Here is a 20,227-nt window from a genome sequence, read left to right on the forward strand (position 1 = left end):
AAAGTAACTTGAAAAATTTAAAAGTTGTCTCAACACTAGAAATAAGAATATGTACAATTCAAAATAATATGTGGAATGTGCTTCAGACCACTATGCAATTTATTAAAACATACCTTTCTCTTTTTTAGGTTTTCACACAAGCTGAAAAAAGATGCAGCCACATTAAGGATCTCATTAAATACATATTGCTTTAATTATATGATTCATTTCAGCAGCATTTCTTTTTCAGGCATGTAATAAAACCTGAAAAAATGCATGTTGCAATAAATAACAAAAAGATGATATGATCATGCAAAGTCCAGTCCACGTCTTCTATACCAGTTGGGAAGCATGAAGTAAGAGGCCTTAATTCACTCATAGGAATCTGCTAATACAATTTTTAATGTTAGAATTTGAAGGATTATTTTCCACAGCACCAATAACTGTTTTTTAAAAAACTGAAACAGAAAACGAAACTATAATTTAATATGACAATTCTTTGCTTTAAAATTTATTACCTCGAAAATCTTTTTCTTATAAAGAAGAGCAAAGTGTATAAAAGAGTAGCACTTCTAATGTTAGGTGGAAAAGACCTTGGGTGACTGGGTGAAGAGATGCTGCCTAGAGAACAATTAGATAAGAGTATAGCCCCTACTGTAAAGTGGGTGGAGCAAGAAGCTCAGAAGGGAATCCCCTTGGGCTATAAAAGTGACAATGGGAGAATTGTATTTTCAGGTTTTTTACAAGTTTCTGTTCATGTAGCTTTACAGTAAAGTCTAATTAGTTGATCTGGTTGTGTTTCCTGTCTGGTCTACCTGGTAAGGCTGACAGCACTGGATTTGTTCAGTTAATTCAAACAAACACAAAGCCACATTCTATTATCTTTTGACAAAGCCATTGCTATGATATCATAGTATGACAAGCATGAAATAAGAGGACAACAGTATGAGTTTCAAGCATTTTTCATCTTACAGTGCTTATACATCTTACAGTGGTGCTGAACAAGTGGTACTTAGAACCAGTCCTCAAAGTTCCAGCCTCTGCAGTGTTCCCACAGTTGTGTCATTTGATCTGGTTGCTCAGCTTCTTTGCTGGCTTTTTACAAGCAAAGTGAACGGGGAAAGCCGCCAAGTCACAAATAACAACCATGTGACATTGTGGAATTTGCTTAACCTTGGCAACTGGAAGTTCCCGAACTGCCATCTCTAAGTGGTACAGTCACAACACACTTTATAACTGCATTATTTAGCCTTAGAAATTCTAGTCCCAATTGTTATCATTAACCAAGGACTACCTGTATATATTTATTTTGTAATATAATTCTATATATGCCTACTCAGAAATAAAACTGCAGGAAGCTTAATGAATCTTTATACCAAATTAAATGGTTAGTGTAGTCTTTTAAAATGGACTGTACATAAACAACCTGTACAAAAATAATTTGGAAAATAACTTACTATTTTAATCAATTGGATTTAACAACCATGTATTTAGTCAAGTATTTTGCAGATTCAACTTAGTTATATAACTTTTGTTTCTGATAAACTAATTAAGGTGACAGGAAAAAAGCATTGAGCAATGGTGAGATACTATTTAGAAGAAATAGATAAATGAACTGATAATTTCAATTGAAAGGAATAGGAGATGGGAAATACACTGATCTCCATAAAATTAAGACTATTATGTTTTAAAATAAAAGCATACATAATTGTTTCACATAATTCGGACATCTTGATTTGTCATCTTTTTGCAGAATTTTCAATTATTTTCATCTAATAAATATGAATTACATCAGGTAAGCTTTGATTAAAATAATTTCAATTCAAATTATTATTTTTTATTTCCAATTCAGTAACTTAATCACCAGATTTTAATTGTTTGGTCTCTTATTTTTACTTTAAAAAGAAACTAATCATTTCCTGAATTATTTTACAGTTCAAGTATAGCAAATACATACCTTTCAAAATGTTTCCAAGATCAAGAAAGATCATTGAATAGCCTACATACCATTACTATCCTGATAAGTGTTCTATCAGAGATTTAGTTGTTCTTTTAAAAATTTAAGAATCTTTTGCACAGGTTTGTATACTTTACTTATTTACAGCAATTTGTAAACTGAAAATTTAAAGTTTAATTTTTACACATAATTGTAATATAAAATGCAACTTTACATTTTGTTAAATTGTTACAAGTTTGAATAATTATATAACTGCTTTCAAGCAGCGATGTTAATTTACAAAAGAACATTCAACTGTTAAAAATTTAAAAGTTTCTAAGAATGGCTGAGCTTCATTGTCAAAGCAAAAAATGACTAATGATCCTCAAAAAGAGCTCAGATCTAACAACTAACAACTAACAAAATTAGTTCTGTGAGCTAATAAGAAATCATTGTCCAACTGATTGTGCAATTTCCAATTTTCCCCAACATATATTACCGTATTATCCTTTCCGATGCTGAAGTTATGAATTTTGAGAGCTGAAGGTGGTAATCTTTAAGCACATCCTGTTGGTGTTTGAACTATTTCTGCATGACTATTACAAATTTTCATAATGGACCATTTTATGTGTAGTGCAAATTTAATGTCCCTTGAACAATCCTTTTGTTGTAACAAAGATTTTTTATCTTCACAAATGAAGATGAAGTTATCCTATCAGTGACAAAGGAATATTTTATTCATGTACCAGTTATTTCACAAGTTAATGATGTATAATAGCAATTGTTCTTCCTCACATCACTGCAACTTAGAGTTTAAAAAGAAAAAAATAAATCTAATTTTTCTTATCCCTTTTTACAAGTGAATTTTCTGCAGAAATGTTGCTCTGAGTTCAGGTCTATAAACAAAAACTAATATAAAATGTGTCCTTTCTTGTTTCAAACTAATGTATAGGATCTGCTAACATTTTTCATTATTCATTTTTTTAATATGGTGAAGCAAGGTATCTTTTTCCAAATGAGCTTCAGCAAGGGCCATCTTGGCTTTGGCTAATTCCTGTTTTAAACATTCATTTTCTTCAATAAGCTGTAATAAATAAATAAATAAATAAATAAATCATATCAATCAATAAATCATTTTAACATTGAGATGCCAAATTAAGTTTGATAAGGTCATAGCCTTATAAACAAAGTATACATTATAGCATGGGTGTCAAACTCACAACATCACATGATGTGTCACGATGTATCGAGTTTTTTTTCCATTGACAGCAATGGGGTGGGTGCGGTTTTGCCATGATGCATCTGGCCTGCGGGCTGGCAGTTTGACACCCCTGCATTATATGAAATAATTCTGTGCTTCCCATTTGTTTTTTGTTTCTTTGTTTTTTGTTTGTCTTTTTCAGTGCTTTACAATACACTTTGAGCACTTTCTAATATCATTTTTTTTAAAAAAAAACCTCCTTATTTTCTAGACTGATAAAATGTAGTTTTATATGACATTTTCAGTTCAGACTACTAGTCTCCAATACAATTCTGATCTTTATCATTACTTATAACTGGATGTAAATTACTCATCTATCTTCATTAATTTAACAACAGAAGACCCTGATAGTGCTGCAAATTAACATAAAAAAACATAAAAACCACTTGTAAGACATGTAAAAAAGTCATGTCAGCATGTTTGTGAAGGATAGAATAGATCTGCCAGAAACCATTTAAGGCACTGCTGCCTGTTATGATTAAGCTTCAACTCAACATTCCTTTTTACAGTATAAGTATACTGCATATGTATAAACATGTTAAGCAGGAACCATCAGCTGACCACTGTTTATGTTATGACTTCCGTTAACAGAAAAACATATTGAATTAAACTTAGTATTGAGAAAAAAAGTATTCTACTGCAAGGCTTTAAAAATACCATGGCTGAGTTTACATGTTATAAATCTACTGTTTTGCTTTGAGCCATGGTTCGTTATTTATTGTTACATATTAACTTAATTTTTTAAATTTTCTGTGAATGCATTTTAAAAAGCAATTTATTTCATGTGACATATTAAAATTATATCTATCTTTTTCATACATGTATATACAGTACTTTCTCAGCTATTTAAATTATATATTAGTAATTTTCTTATCCATTAATTATAATGCCACTTGGGGGGGCAAAAGCCCTAATAAGCAGGCATATACATAGAATGAAGGCTATTGCTAAGCACATTGATTTGTGCTTTAAAATTGTAAGCCGCCCTGAGTCTTCGGAGAAGGGCGGGATATAAATGGAATTAAAATAAAATAAATAAATAAATAATTATGAATGGGCTACATTTGTCAATTTCTAATTATAAATTTCTATCCACTAATTTTTAACTTACATTCATTATTTAATTTCCTTAAAGTGTACATAATTTACAGTTATGCATATAATTAAAGTACCTGATTATTTCCATTAAGGTGTTTCAATTTTTCCCCATAAATAGGAGGTCATCCTCTTATGTAACAAAAAAGCTTTTTGTTTATTGAGTAGAGTATTTATAATCTTGGGCTCTAAACAATGTGTTCTGCACTCTTAAAATACTTGAGGAAAACCAGATTTGGCTTCCAGTTTCCTTCAAAGAGTATTTATATTTTTACAATATAAAATCTTTAACTGCCATTATAAAACCAATTTTAGAATAAGAAAGAAAGAAAGAAAACAAAAATATATAGTAGATTTTTCATTACCTGTTCTTTGATTACTATAGGTAAAGTCATAAATTCTTGGGAAGTGTTAATTTCTGGAGATGTTTGTGTACACTGGGAGCGGAAATTTTTTTTCTTGTGTGTATCAGCTTCAGCAACCTGATTGCCTATTCTGCTTTGTGTCTTTGGTGCATCGCTACTAACTGTTTGGTGGTCTGTTAAGACAAATCAGAGAATTAAGAGGATTATACAAAGATACTGATATCAATAACTCAGTAAAATGCATCACATCAATATGAACTATATCAAGCAGAAATTGATAAATATATGACACAAAATATTTTCAATGCTGTCTTACCAATATTGCTGTTAAACGCATATAACATGAAAAAAATATCAAATAAAGTAGTAAGAGCTGGGATCAAACTTATTTTTCAAAACATACAATATTATTAAAAGTATTTTAAAAGGAAAGAAATATTCCCCCCAAATCTACCTTTTAAAAATGTATTCTAATCCTGGACCCTTTTCTTAATATAGGTAGTCTAAATGGACTGTTACTTCTCATAGATTTAAACAGATGAATTATGTAGATATTTTTACATTGAAATGATTTTAAACTTCTGAACATTATTCAAAGTGCATTTTATTTGAATATATTCTCAAAAAACCCAAATATATTAATGACGTACATTCATTTGACAAAGTCATACATTTGTCTGTTTCACCTAGATGTATTAGTTTTTCAGGATAATTAGGTCTGAAATTAACAGAACCAAATTTAAATTCTCCAATTAGGTATTTATAATAATTTGTAAGCTATCTAATAACAGTTTATGGGTATTCAGTGCTCTGCAAAAAACAACCCCCCCCCCGACTGTGTAATTGGGAAAAAATAAAAGTTGCTTCCATTTTTAAAAAAATATGGAAATAAGAGGGCAAGAATGCAAATGAGAAATTTAACTTCTACTTATAAGAAAAAATGTCACCATACATTTTAATTGCATTGTTTTGGATAAGAGATACTCAGTTTTGTATACAGTAATCTTTTGCTTATTCTATTTTATGCTTTTTATTAAATCTAGCACTAAAAATAAAAAAAAATCAAAAGCCAATGGCTCCCCTTCAGTAATTGGTTTAAAGCTGCCAAGCTTCACTCCACTTGATGGTTTTTATCCCTGCAAAAATTTTAAATTATCACTTTACAGTCATTGGAAATCAAAAGCCAAATATTGCTTCATATTTAGTGCCAAATTGGACTATATTATATGCTTTTTCAATTGATTTAAAGCAATCATTTTTTAAACTCTTGAATCAGGCTCTGAATCTGATCTTATGTACATGTAAAACTTCCACAGATTCAGTATATGTACATTAATAGAAGTTTAACCAAATTTAAGCAAGAATGGTTCCAATAGATACAATGTATCACATAGCACATAAAATATCATTGATTTTAGTCTGGCTTCTAAGGTGGCTTAAAATGATAAATTTGTTAAATTAGCAGATATACAAAATAGGGGAAGTTAGGAACCCAATAGTTCTTTTTCCTTATTTTAAATTTCTTCTTTGCATTTTTCTTGTTAAATTGATTTTTGCTTGTACTTTTTTTTATTAACATACTATGTGGTTGTGTGTATGTGCACGCACATATTTGAATAAAGCAATTATACACTGGAGATTTCCATACTAACTAGCTCAAGATCAAAATCCTTTATTACATAACAAATACTTTGATGTAATCCGTAACAGGTTTTTTCCTCATATATTCAAATTTGTATGAAAAAGTCAAGTAATTTTATGCTTGCAATACCAATATTCTAAATTGTAATTAACACTGATAAAGTATTAGAAAGTAAAGATAAAAAATATTCTAAGTTATCTAAATGATAGAATGTCAGTTTTAATTAATACTATACAAGTATTATACAAACAATATAATGTACTAAGATTTACAGTAATATAATAAACAAGGGGAAAAATCAGATTCAGTAATGTTGTCTTTGCCAGATGATGTTGACAGAAACATGGGAACTGGAACTGCATTCTTCTAAAGTTACTAGTTATTGTAATGCAATTTAATTTGATTTCTTAAAGTAAATTCAGCTGTGTTCAATGGGAATTATATTAAGAAAACTTTAACATAGGTTGAAAATATTTGGATAAATAATCAGTAGAGAACTACACTTATTTCTTCAACTGGCAGTTATTCATTAAATATTATTGTTAACACATTTATTGAATAGAGAGAACTTATGAAGTTCAGAAGAATCATGAAGTATTTAGTAATGAGATTTTGTTCCACTTATTAAAATGTGTTGTTAGGAGAAAGTACAATAACAATGCTTCACTTCAGTAATGTGATTTGCCTTATTTCTAACCAGTTTGGGATTAAAATTAACAAATAGTAAATGATTAATGTATGGATTAATGAAAGCTAAGATTTATCAGTATTTTTTTTTCTTGACATTTACAGGTAAACCTTGCTTAACAATTACTTGTTTAGTGACCCTTCAAACTGAATGAATGGTAGTTACCAACAGTTCTCAAAGTTACAGTCGTGGTAGGTGATCAAAATTTGGGTGTTTGGCAACCGGCCCACATTTAAGACTGCAGCATATACTTCTTCCCCACTCTGCCCTCTGGGCTGCCATACACTCTGCCACTAGCTACTTGTACTGCCCCTCATCCCCAGCTGACCTCTGCCATCTTCTTCCTCCCACTCTGGCCATCATCCAGGCACTGGATGAGGGCGCAGCCCCAGGACATGCTCACCAAGTGAAGGACAATGGAGCCTTGTTTGCCAAAGGGAGCTTGCCAGGTCTGGCTAGAAAGAGGTAGTGGAACAGAGCTGGCAGTTCACAGAGGACTGGAGAAATGTCAAGTCCTCGCTTAATGACAGCAACTAAACTACTGGAATTGCTGTTGCTAAGCAGCATTATCACCTGATAAGTTGCCTAATAACTGCTTCACTTAGCAATGGAAATTTTGCTTCCAATTAAGTTTAAGTGAGGACTATCTCTACAGGTAGTCCTCAACTTACAACCATTCATTTAATGACCATTTGAAGTTACAACGGCACTGAAAAAAGTGACCTATAACCGTTTTTTACATTTACAACTGCTGCAGCTATCCCCATGGTCACATGATCAAAATTCAGATGCTTAGCAACTAGTTCATATTTATGACAGCTGCACTGACCTAGGGTCATGTGATCACCTTTTTTGATCTTATGACAACCAAAGTTGAGCAGGGGGTTGGACTAGAAGACCTTTTAGGTCCCTTTCAGCTCTATTCTGATTGATCGATTAAAGTCAGTGAGGAAGTCAGATTTACTTAACAACCATGTTAACAACTGCAGAGATTCACTTAACAATTGTGGCATAAAAGATCGTAAAGTGGGGCAAAACCCATTTAACAACTGTCTCATTTAGCAACAGAAATGTCAAGCTCAATTGTGGTCATAAGTTGAGGACTATCTGTATATTTTAATATTTTAAAATACTTAATGATTGACTCTCGTTGTACATCTTTTTTAAAAAATAGCCAAAAATGTAAAATGAACCATGGACAGAACTTATAGAATTTAGTTTGAAATTTAAAAAATAGCTGTTTGCTTTTTCCCCTTGCTTATTACTACTATGAAAATGTTAAGATTTAATAACATCTTGCAGATTTTAATCAATTTTTCAGAACATTTACTTTGAATGTTGCCAGTATTATATCTGGGGAAGGGAAGAAAAGATCTACCTGTAATGTAAAATGAGCCATCATCTTTCCTCTCTATCATAAGCAGATCAATATGCACAGTTACTGGAACTGATTCAGGAGCAGACAAACTATCACGAGGACTATCATCCTAGAATACAAAAGATATAAAAACCATTAACTTGTGCTAAGGCTAAATTCTGCATGCAGAAGTATTTTCTGGCAATAAAGTAAATTTCAGGTAACAAGGTAAGTAAGAACTTGTAATCATGTAGGAACTGTATCTGTATCTGTACTGAATTGAATTGAATACTTTATTTGGCCAAGTGTGATTAGATGCACAAGGAATTTACAGAAGCACTCAGTGTACATGCAAAGCAGCAGAATAATAATTATATCAATAAAAGGAGAGTAAAGAAGATAATAAGAAGGATAAATAATTATAGTACAGCCTATATAGTAGATATCCCGAGTGCCGCGTAACAGAGTGAGCGCCTGTTACTCGTCCCAGCTTCTGCCAACCTAGCAGTTCAAAAGCACGTAAAAATGCAAGTAGAAAAATAGGAACCACTCTCTATTAAGTCACCTTTTGGGTATTGGGAATAAAGATTGATCTCTTCCAATCTGTTGGCCAATGTGCCATTCTCCAGATTTGTTAACATAACTTGGGATGAATCTTTTCTGATTCTTCTTCTGCAACTTGCCATATTTTTGTGGATATTCCATCAGTTCTTGTATCCTTCCAACTTGGTAATGACCAGAATGCTGATCTAACTTCTTCTATAACTAGAGGTTCTTTAAGTAAAAAATATCTTGTAAATTATCTTGGATGACTGGAGTATATTTGAGACTGGAGTATATTTGAAGAACAAGATCTAAATTCATATACAGATGCCGTACTCTCTTATATTAGAACATGCACTGATAGTGTAACAACGGATAAGTGCATTAGAGTTTACGGGAACTGTAAACCCTGGATGACTGCAGAGATACGAACACTCCTGAGAGCCCGGGATTCTGCCTTTAAGGCGGGGGACAGGGACAGATACAGAGAGGCCAGGGCAAATCTCAGAAGAGGCATTAGGATGGCAAAACAACAATACAAACAAAAGGTGGAGAACCATTTAGTGAACAACGATCCGAGGCAAGTATGGCAGGGACTGCAGCACTTAACCAACTATAAGGGCAGCACGAGGAGCATGGCAAACACTGATGCCTCGTTGGCTGAGGAGCTGAATATCTTCTTCACCCGCTACGAGGTTAAAAGACCAGACCCCGTAGCCTTTGCTGGCCGGCCTTCTGACTCTCAGCCACTCACCCTCTGTGAACACCAAGTGAGAGCTGTATTGAAGGCTGTGAATCCCAGCAAAGCTGCAGGCCCAGATGGGGTGCTGGGGATAGTGGTCAGGAATTGTGCCAATCAATTAGCAGGGGTCCTGACAAGGATTTTTAACATCTCCTTGCAAACGGCATGTGTACCATCGTGCTTGAAAGCAGCTACCATTGTCCCAGTCCCCAAGAAAACTGCAGTTGAGTGCCTGAATGACTACAGACCTATTGCATTAACGTCTGTAGTCATGAAATGCGTCGAAAGATTGGTTCTCCAACATCTTAGGACATGCCTCCCACTGGACTTTGATAAACATCAATTTGCCTACAGGGGAAATAGGTCGACAGACGATGCCATAGCTACTGCTTTACACTCTGTAGCCAGTCATCTCGAGAAGCCTGGAAGTTACGTCAGGATGCTTTTTGTTGACTACAGCTCGGCTTTCAACACCATTTTGCCGAGCATTCTCATCGAGAAGCTGACTGACTTGAAATTTTCCCCCGCCATCTGCGATTGGATTCAAGACTTTCTTAGGGATCGGTTACAAACAGTGAGGGTCGGCTCTGCTTTGTCCACCCCCCTGAAGCTTTGCACCGGCACGCCACAGGGCTGTGTGCTTAGCCCCTACCTGTACTCTTTATACACTTATGATTGTGTATCATCTGACCCATCCACTGCAATAATCAAGTTCGCAGATGATACAACTGTGGTGGGTCTTATTACAGGATGAGATAGCATATAGGGCGGAGGTACAAAAACTATCCATATGTTGTAGTAACAACCACTTGCACCTAAACATCGGCAAGACGAAAGAGATGGTGTTAGACTTCCGGAGAAAACAGGAGGAACCTGCCCCACTTTACATTGGAGAGAACTGTGTAGAGAGAGTTTCCTCCTTTAAATTTCTGGGAGTCTACCTCTGTGAAGATCTGACCTGGAAAGTTAACACAACTCAGGTGGCTAGAAAGGCCCAACAGAGGCTTCACTTTCTTAGGGTCTTGCGGAAGAACAGGGTAGAACAACAGCTAATGACCCTCTTTTACCGGTCTACTATAGAGAGCGTCCTCTCGTATGGTATTGTGGTTTGGTATGCTGGTCTGACAGCCGCGGATAGGAAAGTATTACAGAGGGTAGTGAGCACAGCACAAGACATTGTGGGCTGCTCCCTGACACCACTGGATGACATCGCCAGGGCTCGTTGCCTTGGAAGAGTGAGGAAGATTCTCAGGGATGACTCACACCCTGGACGGTATCTCTTTACTCTCCTACCATCCGGTAGGAGATATAGGAATATAGCCAGCCATACCAACAGGCTGAAAAATAGCTTTTATCCGTGGGCTGTTAGGCTTTTAAATGGGACATAATCTTATGCAGAATTGACTTGGGAGGCTGGTGTGTGGTGTAGTTGGTTCACATAGTGTGGTGGGTTGGAGGGTTTGTTGTCACTGTGTGTTGGGGGGAGAGAGCACGGGGGGGAGGCTCAGCTAATCTCAATGTACACATGTACTTTGACAATAAAGGATTATTATTATTATATTATTATTATTATTATTATTATTATTATTATTATTATTATTATTATTATTATTATTATTATTACATCTCTATTGTAAAATATTTTAGTACACTCCTTTCATCTTCATTTGATCTCCTTTGAATTGGTTACTTTCTGCCTAATGATGTCCTTTAGCATAATAATTCAAAATTGGAACTTCCTTCAGAGATCTTTTTTTCATAAAATTTTATTTTATTCAGAAGTTAAAATACAAACTCAAAAACAAAAACAAAATTGAACAGGACAAACAAAAGAAACGTGCATTAAAGAAAGAAAAACCATACACATATATTGTCCCCCTTAGTTGAATACTGATATTGATTGTTATCTGTACCTGGGTATCCTGCTTATGAATGTTATTACTTCATTGGATTTTTAATCTAAATTTTCAGAGTGCTTGTAAATTAAAAAGCATCGTTTTTTCAAAGGCTTCCATAAAAGCCTTAACATTGATTTGGCACACGTCTTTGTTTTGCATCTCTTTTTATAGACATTGTAGAACGTGTATGATGCATAATGTTCAAAATCCTTAATTTCTTGTTGCTTTCATTTTCAATATATTTCAAACTTCATTGTAGACATATTGTTCACAACAAAAACACAGGCAATTCCTCTCAAGGACAAAAGAAATAAAAATTCCATAAACAGTCTGACTACAAGAGAAGTTTGCCACCAGCCGGCTTTGGCAGCAAAGTCAGCTGTTGGTGGCAGGAAAAAAAACTGACCAAAGTGGAACAACCTGCCTCCAGAAATGGTGAATGCTCCAACAGTGGAAGTTTTTAAGAAGAGATTGGACAGCCACTTGTCTGAAATGGTATAGGGTTTCCTGCCTGAGCAGGGGGTTGGACTAGATGACCTCCAAGGTCCCTTCCAACTTTATTCTTATTATTATTATTTACAATACAAATTTCAGAAAGCCCTATATAAAAGGTGGGTTAAATCCAATAACACTTTTTTAAAATATACAGATATTTACTTCAGTCATAGGAATTAAGTATTTTTTTAAAGAAAGTTTCTATAAAAGTTGGCCTATTCATATAATGAATACAAACTCCGAACAAATACAGTATTAAGCTCACTAAAAATGACATACCTTTATGTTGATTTTTGTATTAGAAATTTTTACATTCATAGGCATCACTTCTGCAAGCATTTCATCTTCCAAGAAACGCTGAATGTTCATTAGTGAAGAAGTTAGGAAATCAGCAGTAAAATCTTCTACATGACATTGTAGAAACCCAGTTTTTTCAGATTTCAATGAATGTATTATAGCACTTGGTCCACTTTCCCATCTCAGTCTTACTTCAGGAGCTGGTTTAATTGGCCCAGCTGCACATTTAGGATCCGAACCTGTTATAAAATTAAATATGGAATTAAGTTATAGGTTGTTAAATGCATCTCTATAGAGCCTATTTTTGATAGGATATAAAAGCAGTCCAGATAAAGGGATCTATCTTTTGATAAGTAATTGCCCCCATAATTTTACATTATAAATAGAAATAGTTAACCCCATAGAAATTTAAAAAATTACTAAAGTATGGCATGTTCTTCCTCTCACATTTTCATGCATTCTTATTTGCCTAAAGTCATTTCTCCCAATGCTTCATGTTAAGATGTATTGAGTAGTATTAAGTATTGACAATAGTACTGTCAAGCTTCCCTCTTTCCAGTTTAGATTAAAGCAGTTAATCCAAGGAATAAGAAGTTTAAGATTATAATACAAGAATTTCAGCAAATCCTGTACTTTCATGTGAGGTCTGTGTATGTATGTGTGTGCATAGAGAAAGAGGGAGGGAGAGGTGGGGTAATCAATGACAGCAAAACTATCAATTTCCTCTCATTTTTTCAGAATAAGGGGAATTGCCCTTTTTAGGAAGGCAGGGCACTCTGTATTTGTTACTGTTTTGGAATCTGCTCTTCCTTTTTCTATGGTGAGAAATAACTTGCATTTTACAATATCAAATATATATATATATATATATATATATATATATATATATATATATATATATATATGCGCAAATTATTCAAATTGCTAATAAAGAATTTGGGAGGCTAAGATGATCATTTTGAACTATTTATGTTCTCATCAGTTAGTCATACCCTTTATCTGAGATTCGAACCCGGGCTGATTATATATATCAGGCAGTGTTTTAACCTCCTGAGCCACGGGTTCCTTCTCTCTTATATTAGCTGGAAGGCAAGGCAAATGTATGTTTAAGTATTTGTCAAGGTTTTTTGAGTGGACCTTGCTAATTAACTCTTTCATTCCTGTTTTGGCCCGGCTCAGGAGGTTAAAACACTGCCTGATATATATAATCAGCCCGGGTTCGAATCTCAGATAAAGGGTATGACTAACTGATGAGAACATAAATAGTTCGAAATGATCATCTTAGCCTCCCAAATTCTTTATTAGCAATTTGAATAATTTGCACAAATAATGAGCTGTCATAAGTTGACTAGTTCCTGCGGATAAGCCCTGAGCCGGGCCAAAACAGGAATGAAAGAGTTAATTAGCAAGGTCCACTCAAAAAACCTTGACAAATACTTAAACATATATATATATATATATATATATATATATATATATATATATATATATATATATATATATATATATATATATATATATATGGATCCTTGGTTTTTCGGGTTTTTCCCCGCGTAGAACTAAAGGTGTAGGCGCAACGTTTCGACGGAATCCCATCCATCATCATCAGGCTTTAGCTTCCTTCTTCTGGGAGAAGCATGTGGCTGTTTGTTCCTCTTTTTTAAACTGCCAGAGGGGGTGTGTTCTGTGGAGGTGTGCTCTGATTGGGTAGGAGACCAAGTGTGTTCTGATTGGGTGGGAGTGTGTTTTGAATGGTGGGTGTGTTCTGATTGGGTGGGGGGGGTGTTCTGAGTGGATGGGCTGGTCTCAGCTGCCAGCTCCAGACCTGAGCTGGTGAGTTGTGCTGCTTTTGTTCGGCTTCGTGTTTGTGGTGGTGCCATGTTTTTATAGTGGGTGTCAGTTTGCTTATTGTGTGGTTTGGAGGGGTTTAAAGTGGCTGATGTTGCAGCTGTAGTTAGGTTTCTGTTTTGTGGTTGTGTGTCTTTATCATTGTGGGTTCGGATTTGCTTTTTGAATGGTTGTGTGGTGGTGATGTCATGTGATATTATCATGAGTTTGGGTCTGGTATCATTCTTGGTGGTTGGGCCTCGTCTGTCAATCAAGGCGGGTTTCCAAATGGCTGGTAGACGAGAGGTATCATCTCGTTTATTCATGCTGTGGGGGCGTTTTTCTATCTCAATGGCTTCTCTGATTATTCTGTTGTTAAAATGTTCAATTTTGGCGATAGTTTTGGTTTTTTTAAAATCAATTTCATGTCCCATGGCTTCAAAGTGTTGGACCAGGGATGAAGTTTGTTCTCCCTTTCTGAGTGAGTTTTTGTGCTCTTCAATGCGTGCACTTATTCTTCTGTTGGTCTGTCCGATGTATGTGGTGGGGCAGGTGGTGCATGGGATTTCGTATACTCCTTGGTTTTCTAACCCAATTATGTCCTTGGGGTTTCTTAGGATGGTGGATATTTTTCTGTCTGTGTAGAATGCTGTTTTGATGTTGTGTTTTTGGAGGACCTTGCTGATTCTGTCTGTGGTCCCTTTTAAGTATGGGAGGAGGGCTTTGCCATTTTCTTGTTCTCTGTCTTGGGTTTTTGTGGGTGTCTCTCTTCGGATTAAGTTGGTAATCGTGTTTCTTTTGAATCCATTGGCTGTTAGTACATTAGTGAGAGTGTGTAGTTCGGTTTTTAGGTGTTTTTAGGTATATATATATATATATATATGTTTTCTGAGGTTTATATATATATATCTGATGCAAGTGCTGAACAAGATAAATGGTTGTTTCAATTTCTGAAGTTTTAAAACAAGCATTACTGTCAGTTTCCAATTTTTTTTAAAAAAGTACACATATTAATAGGCCTATAAACAATGTATGACCGACACAATAACATATTTTTTATAATTCATTAACAAAAAGAGCCGTTCATGGTACTATTACTAAAGCGAAAATACTGTTAGTGCCTTTTTGTGTTATTTCTTACCTGCTGTTCGGTTGCAAAGATAATGTCGAACACTGATATTGCCCAGCTGATTTGGTAAAACATGATTTATCTGGAGGCATACTTCTGTGTCTTCACCTCTGATGTCAATTTCACCATTAATACCAAATATTTTAAAAACTACCACTGACATCTGTCAACAAAATAAAAAATGCAAATAATCCGTTAAGAGACAGGTTTTTTTTCTTTTTCAAATACTTCATTTGGATAATGTAGTAGCTTTTAAGAAGTTTTGTTGCTCACTCTGTGAATCAGGGATGTACAAAACGTTTCACATTCAAAATGTTTCTAACTTGAAATACTTCATTTTGGGTTAAAAATAATTGTTTCAAGTTTAACATGGGCTGTTCCCATCATTCCATAAATGTTTCAAGTTTGAAACAAAACACTTTACAGGATAGGTGAAATAGCTTGAGACAATTCTTGGGATTTGAGGCAAAATTGTTTGATCTCAAAATGTTCCATATACTGCTAAATAAAGTTGTTTATATCTGATCTAAGTTAGACTTATTATTATAGATGCTAATAGTAACTACTATAGTCTGTTTTTCACATTTGCTTGGATTTTTAATATTTTTACTTCCAAGATACTAAGAAGATGCTTTGCTAAATCGAATATGTTAATTATATATTCATTAAATTACAAATATATATCTATGTGTAGATTTGTAATACATTTATGATCTCCTGTAAAAACCTTTGTTACAGGCAATATAGTACCTGAAACAGAATCAATGCAGCTGGAAAAGTTTTCAGACACAAAAAAAAGGCTTATAGAGAGAGGTTAGGCTAAGCAACCATTTACTATAGGTAGTCATTGACTTACAACCTTTCATTGCGTTACCATCCAAAGTTTAAAAAAGTGACTTACGGCCATTTTTGACACTTACGACCATTGCAGCATCCCTATGGCCATATAATCAAATTCAAAACCTGGTAACTGGCTCATATTTATGACAGTTGCACTGTCCTGGGGTCATGTGATCATCTTTTGCAATCTTCTGACAACCAAAGTCGATGGGGAAGCCAGATTCATTTTACAACTGTAATACTAACTTAATAACTGCAGTCATTCACTTAACAACTGTGGCAAGAAAAGTCAGAAAATGGGGCTTAACAACTGCCTGGCTTAGCAACAGAAATCTTGGGTTCAATTGTGGCCATAAATCCAGGATCACCTGTAATCATAATCATAATAATAAAGTTGGAAGGGATCTTGGAGGTCATCTAGTCCAAACCCTGCTCAGGCAGGAAACCCTATACCATTTCAGACAAATCGCTGTCCAGTCTCTTCTTTAAAACTTCCAGTGTTAGAGCATGCACTGCTTTTGGAGGAAGGTTGTTCCACTGATTAATTGTGCTGTCAGGAAGTTTCTCCTTAGTTCTAGGTTGCTTCTCTCCTTGATTAGTTTCCATCCATTGCTTCTTGTCCTGCCTTCGGGTGCTTTGGAGAATAGCTTGACTCCCTCTTCTTTGTGGCAGCCCCTGAGATATTGGAACACTGCTATCACATCACCCCTAGTCCTTCTCTTCATTAGACATACACAATTCCAGCAACTGTTCCTTATATGTTTTAGCCTCCAGTCCCCTAATCATCTTTGTTGCTCTTCTCTTTACTTTTTCCAGAGTCTCAACATCTTTTTATATCGTGGTGACCAAAACTGGATGCAGTATTCAAAGTGTGGCCTTACCAAGGCATTGTAAAATGGTATTAACACTTCATGTGATCTTGATTCTATCCCTCTGTAAATGCAGCCTAGCACTATGTTGGCTTTTTTAGCAGCTGCAGCACACTGCTGGCTCATATTTAAGTGATTGTCTACATGGACTCTGAGATCCGTCTCACAGTTACTACTATTGAGCAAGGTACCCCCTATACTATACCTGTACATTTGGTTTTTCTTGCCTAAATGTATATAACCTTTTTCACCATTGAATTTCATTTTGTTAGATAGCGCCCAATGTTCCAATCTGTCAAGATCCTTCTGTATCTTAAGCCTATCTCTGGAGTGTTGGCTATTCCTGCCAGCTTGGTGTCATCTGCAAATTTGATGAGTTCCCCATCTATCCTCTCATCCAAATCATTGATGAAGATGTTGAAGAGCACTGGGCCCAGAACAGAGCCCTGGGGCACCCCACTACATATTTTCCTCCATGTAGATGCAGTTCCATTGAGGACCACACGCTGAGTACGGCCGGTCAGCCAGCTACAAATCCATCTGGTGGTGATACTGTCTAACCCACATTTTTCTCTCTTATCAAGTAGTAGGTTGTGATCTACTTTATTAAATGCCTTACTGAAGTCCAAGTAAATTATATCCACAGCATTCCTCTGGTCCACAATAAGACGTCTGGCATGATCTGTTTTTGACAAACCCATGTTGGGTTTTGGTAATGACTTTGTTTGCCTCTAGGTGTTCGCTGATTCGTTGTTTGATTATCTTTTCCAGAATCTTCCCAGGTATTGAGGTCTGTAGTTTCCTGGATCCACTTTTTTTCCCTTTTTTGAATAGGAAATCCAGAGTCTAAATATGGCTCCTACAAAGTTCTACTATCTTACAATGACCCAAAACACATAAGTCTTACCACCAAAGATTAGTTAAAGCAGAACCAAGTTAATGTTTTGGATCAAGTCAGAGTCCTGACCTTAATTCTATAGAAATGTTGTTATGGAAGGACTTGAAGTGGGTAATCCACAAGAGGAAGTCCACCAACCTCCTAAAACTGAAGTGGTTCTATAAGGAGGAATCAACTAAAATTCCTCCAAGCCCATGTGTAGGACTGATCAAAAGTTGTCAAAAATGTTTAGTTGCAGTTACTGTTGCTCAAGCAGGGCATACCAGTTATTGAAAGCAAAGGTTCACATACTTGTGTCACACACAAATATGTAGCTTTGGATCATTTTGCTCAATAAATAAATGAGTAAGAGTAATGTTTTTTTACTCCTTTGTTCTAATTGGATTCTCTTTATGTAGTTTTAGAATATGTGCGGACAACAGATCACATTTTAGGCGTATTTATGCAGGAACATTGAAAATCCAAAAGGCCTCACAAATTTTAAAGCACCACTGTAACTCTTGAAGAATAGGACTGCCCCATAAAAGCCAAATTTTTCCAAACAGCCTTTGTACCAATCAAAGATATCCATCTTGTCTGGAGAAAAGACAGGGGACTGTTTGTGAACTAATAAAATCTGCTAACCCCATCCACCTTCTGTTCTCTAGGGGTTTAGGGTTTCAGGTGTGATTTCCTGAAAATTATAGCTGAACAAGGTAACATTTTTTTTGTTACTGAAGTACTTTAAAACTCTAATCATTTAGTAGAGCCTGAGGTACAAAAGAAAAGTTTATTTAACTTTTATGACAACAGTAAAGTAGTAAATTGTGTTGCATTTTTGTTAAGCAAGAACCATTTTTTATCATGGCTATACATTAATTCCAACCCCACCCATCCATTCTACAATTACCCAAAAAGAGGTATTTCAGTTTTCCCAAGAGTTGCTTAGATATATAAAAGTGTTTTTTTTAGAGTATTACCATTTCTTCACTAGCATCCTGAGTACCCTCTGAAATGGCACTGAGGACATCTGGGGATGATTCACCATAGTTCTCGTTCTCTATGCCTTCATCAGGCATATTTTCCACTGGTTTATTGGATAACATAGCTGGCAGATTCACATTGTGGAAAAAGAATGAAGGTTGAGTATTCATATGCAAACATTCACAGTAGATTAATCTGGTTGCACATCAAACTACATAAAATAAACTGGTTTTAAATAATTTGATTAAATTTTCTCATTTAAGATGGGAGGGAGAGATAAAAAGGATATCACATTTTGATCTAGTTAGTTGATAGGCAGAGAGAGTGCAGACAGACAGGAAAATTCAGCACAATGTTTAACCAAAATAGGATGCAGATTCCTACTATGAAGCCACCAAAAAACCTGATAGTTTGAATTCTTTCTTGAATTTTATTTAAAACTTCTCTAAAGTTTTTAAGTTTTGAAAATGTAACAGTAAATAAACAAGTACCCATAACTTTGCAAATTATAGTAAATACGCTCAATGGAAAACATAATTCCACACTTAATAGTAATATATATAAAAACATAAGAATCTGCTCCTTGTCCTACAATCACCATTTATCCATAATTAAAAATTCATCCATGATGAATATGCCATGGATGAATTTCGGTTGGCTTGCAATCATATTGACAGTTATCTGAAACTGAGAATCTCTGGTGATATATTAAACCAATAATGAAAGAGCCATCAATATATCATATTTTTAATTATGGTAATTTGCAGGGCTTTTTTTCTCATAGAATGCTCAGAACGGTGTTCCGGCACCTTTTTTTGCAAAAAAAAAAAAAAGCTTTTGCACAAGCTGTGCTGCTATTGGCTTAAGCCTATTGCAGGCTTCACTCTTTTATGACTCATGGACTTCAACTCCCAGAATTCCTGAGTCAGCTATGCTATTGGCTTTTGGAAGCCAATAGGAATTGCTGCTGAGCTTGCCAAAAGACCCAGCAGGCAAATGTTGCACAGACAAGTTGCAGCGAAGGCTCCCCAACTACACCATCTCAACTAGGTAAGTAAGATATTATTTGCAAATAGGATATCCAAGTATGACTCAAGGAAATTTTCCCTGCATGGAGGGAGTAGTGGTTTGTTTCACTTTGTTTTACTTTTCAAATTGCTGTAGGGAAGAAATGATGATTAGAAAAAAGCAGGAAGTTATTTTTATTAGGAAGAATTCATTTATCCCATGCTAGATCTTTGGGAGCTTAGTACCACCAGCACAGAACATTTGCTTTTCTGAAACTTCATTCAAATTCAATTCCTGATAGGGGCATTTGAAAAAAAAGTTATTTATTAAATTTATATGCTGACTTCTCCTGAAGTCAAGGAGAGGGCTTGCAACTTCTGTTTGTAGTTATCCAC

At 35.0% G+C, this 20,227-nt stretch overlaps 1 protein-coding gene across 2 annotated transcripts in view; it reads right to left on the reverse strand.

The window, feature by feature from the left end:
- Positions 1-169: 169 nt before the first annotated feature.
- The window catches only part of BLTP3B (bridge-like lipid transfer protein family member 3B), a 63,422-nt gene continuing 43,364 nt past the window's right edge, over positions 170-20,227 (reverse strand). Inside the window, exons 16-21 of one of the 2 annotated variants that reach the window (XM_083366735.1) lie at positions 18,821-18,948; positions 15,267-15,417; positions 12,281-12,537; positions 8,345-8,453; positions 4,637-4,809; positions 170-2,999 (exon numbers count right to left, since the gene is read on the reverse strand). In XM_083366735.1, coding sequence (XP_083222861.1) covers positions 2,874-2,999; positions 4,637-4,809; positions 8,345-8,453; positions 12,281-12,537; positions 15,267-15,417; positions 18,821-18,948 — 944 coding nt within the window. In that variant the 3' untranslated portion in view covers positions 170-2,873. The remainder of the gene's footprint in view (positions 3,000-4,636; positions 4,810-8,344; positions 8,454-12,280; positions 12,538-15,266; positions 15,418-18,820; positions 18,949-20,227) is intronic. The other variant, XR_014492966.1, reaches the window with a different exon arrangement.

The sequence above is a fragment of the Vipera ursinii genome (assembly GCF_947247035.1).
Source record: "Vipera ursinii genome assembly, chromosome: 6".
Lineage (NCBI taxonomy): Eukaryota > Metazoa > Chordata > Lepidosauria > Squamata > Viperidae > Vipera > Vipera ursinii.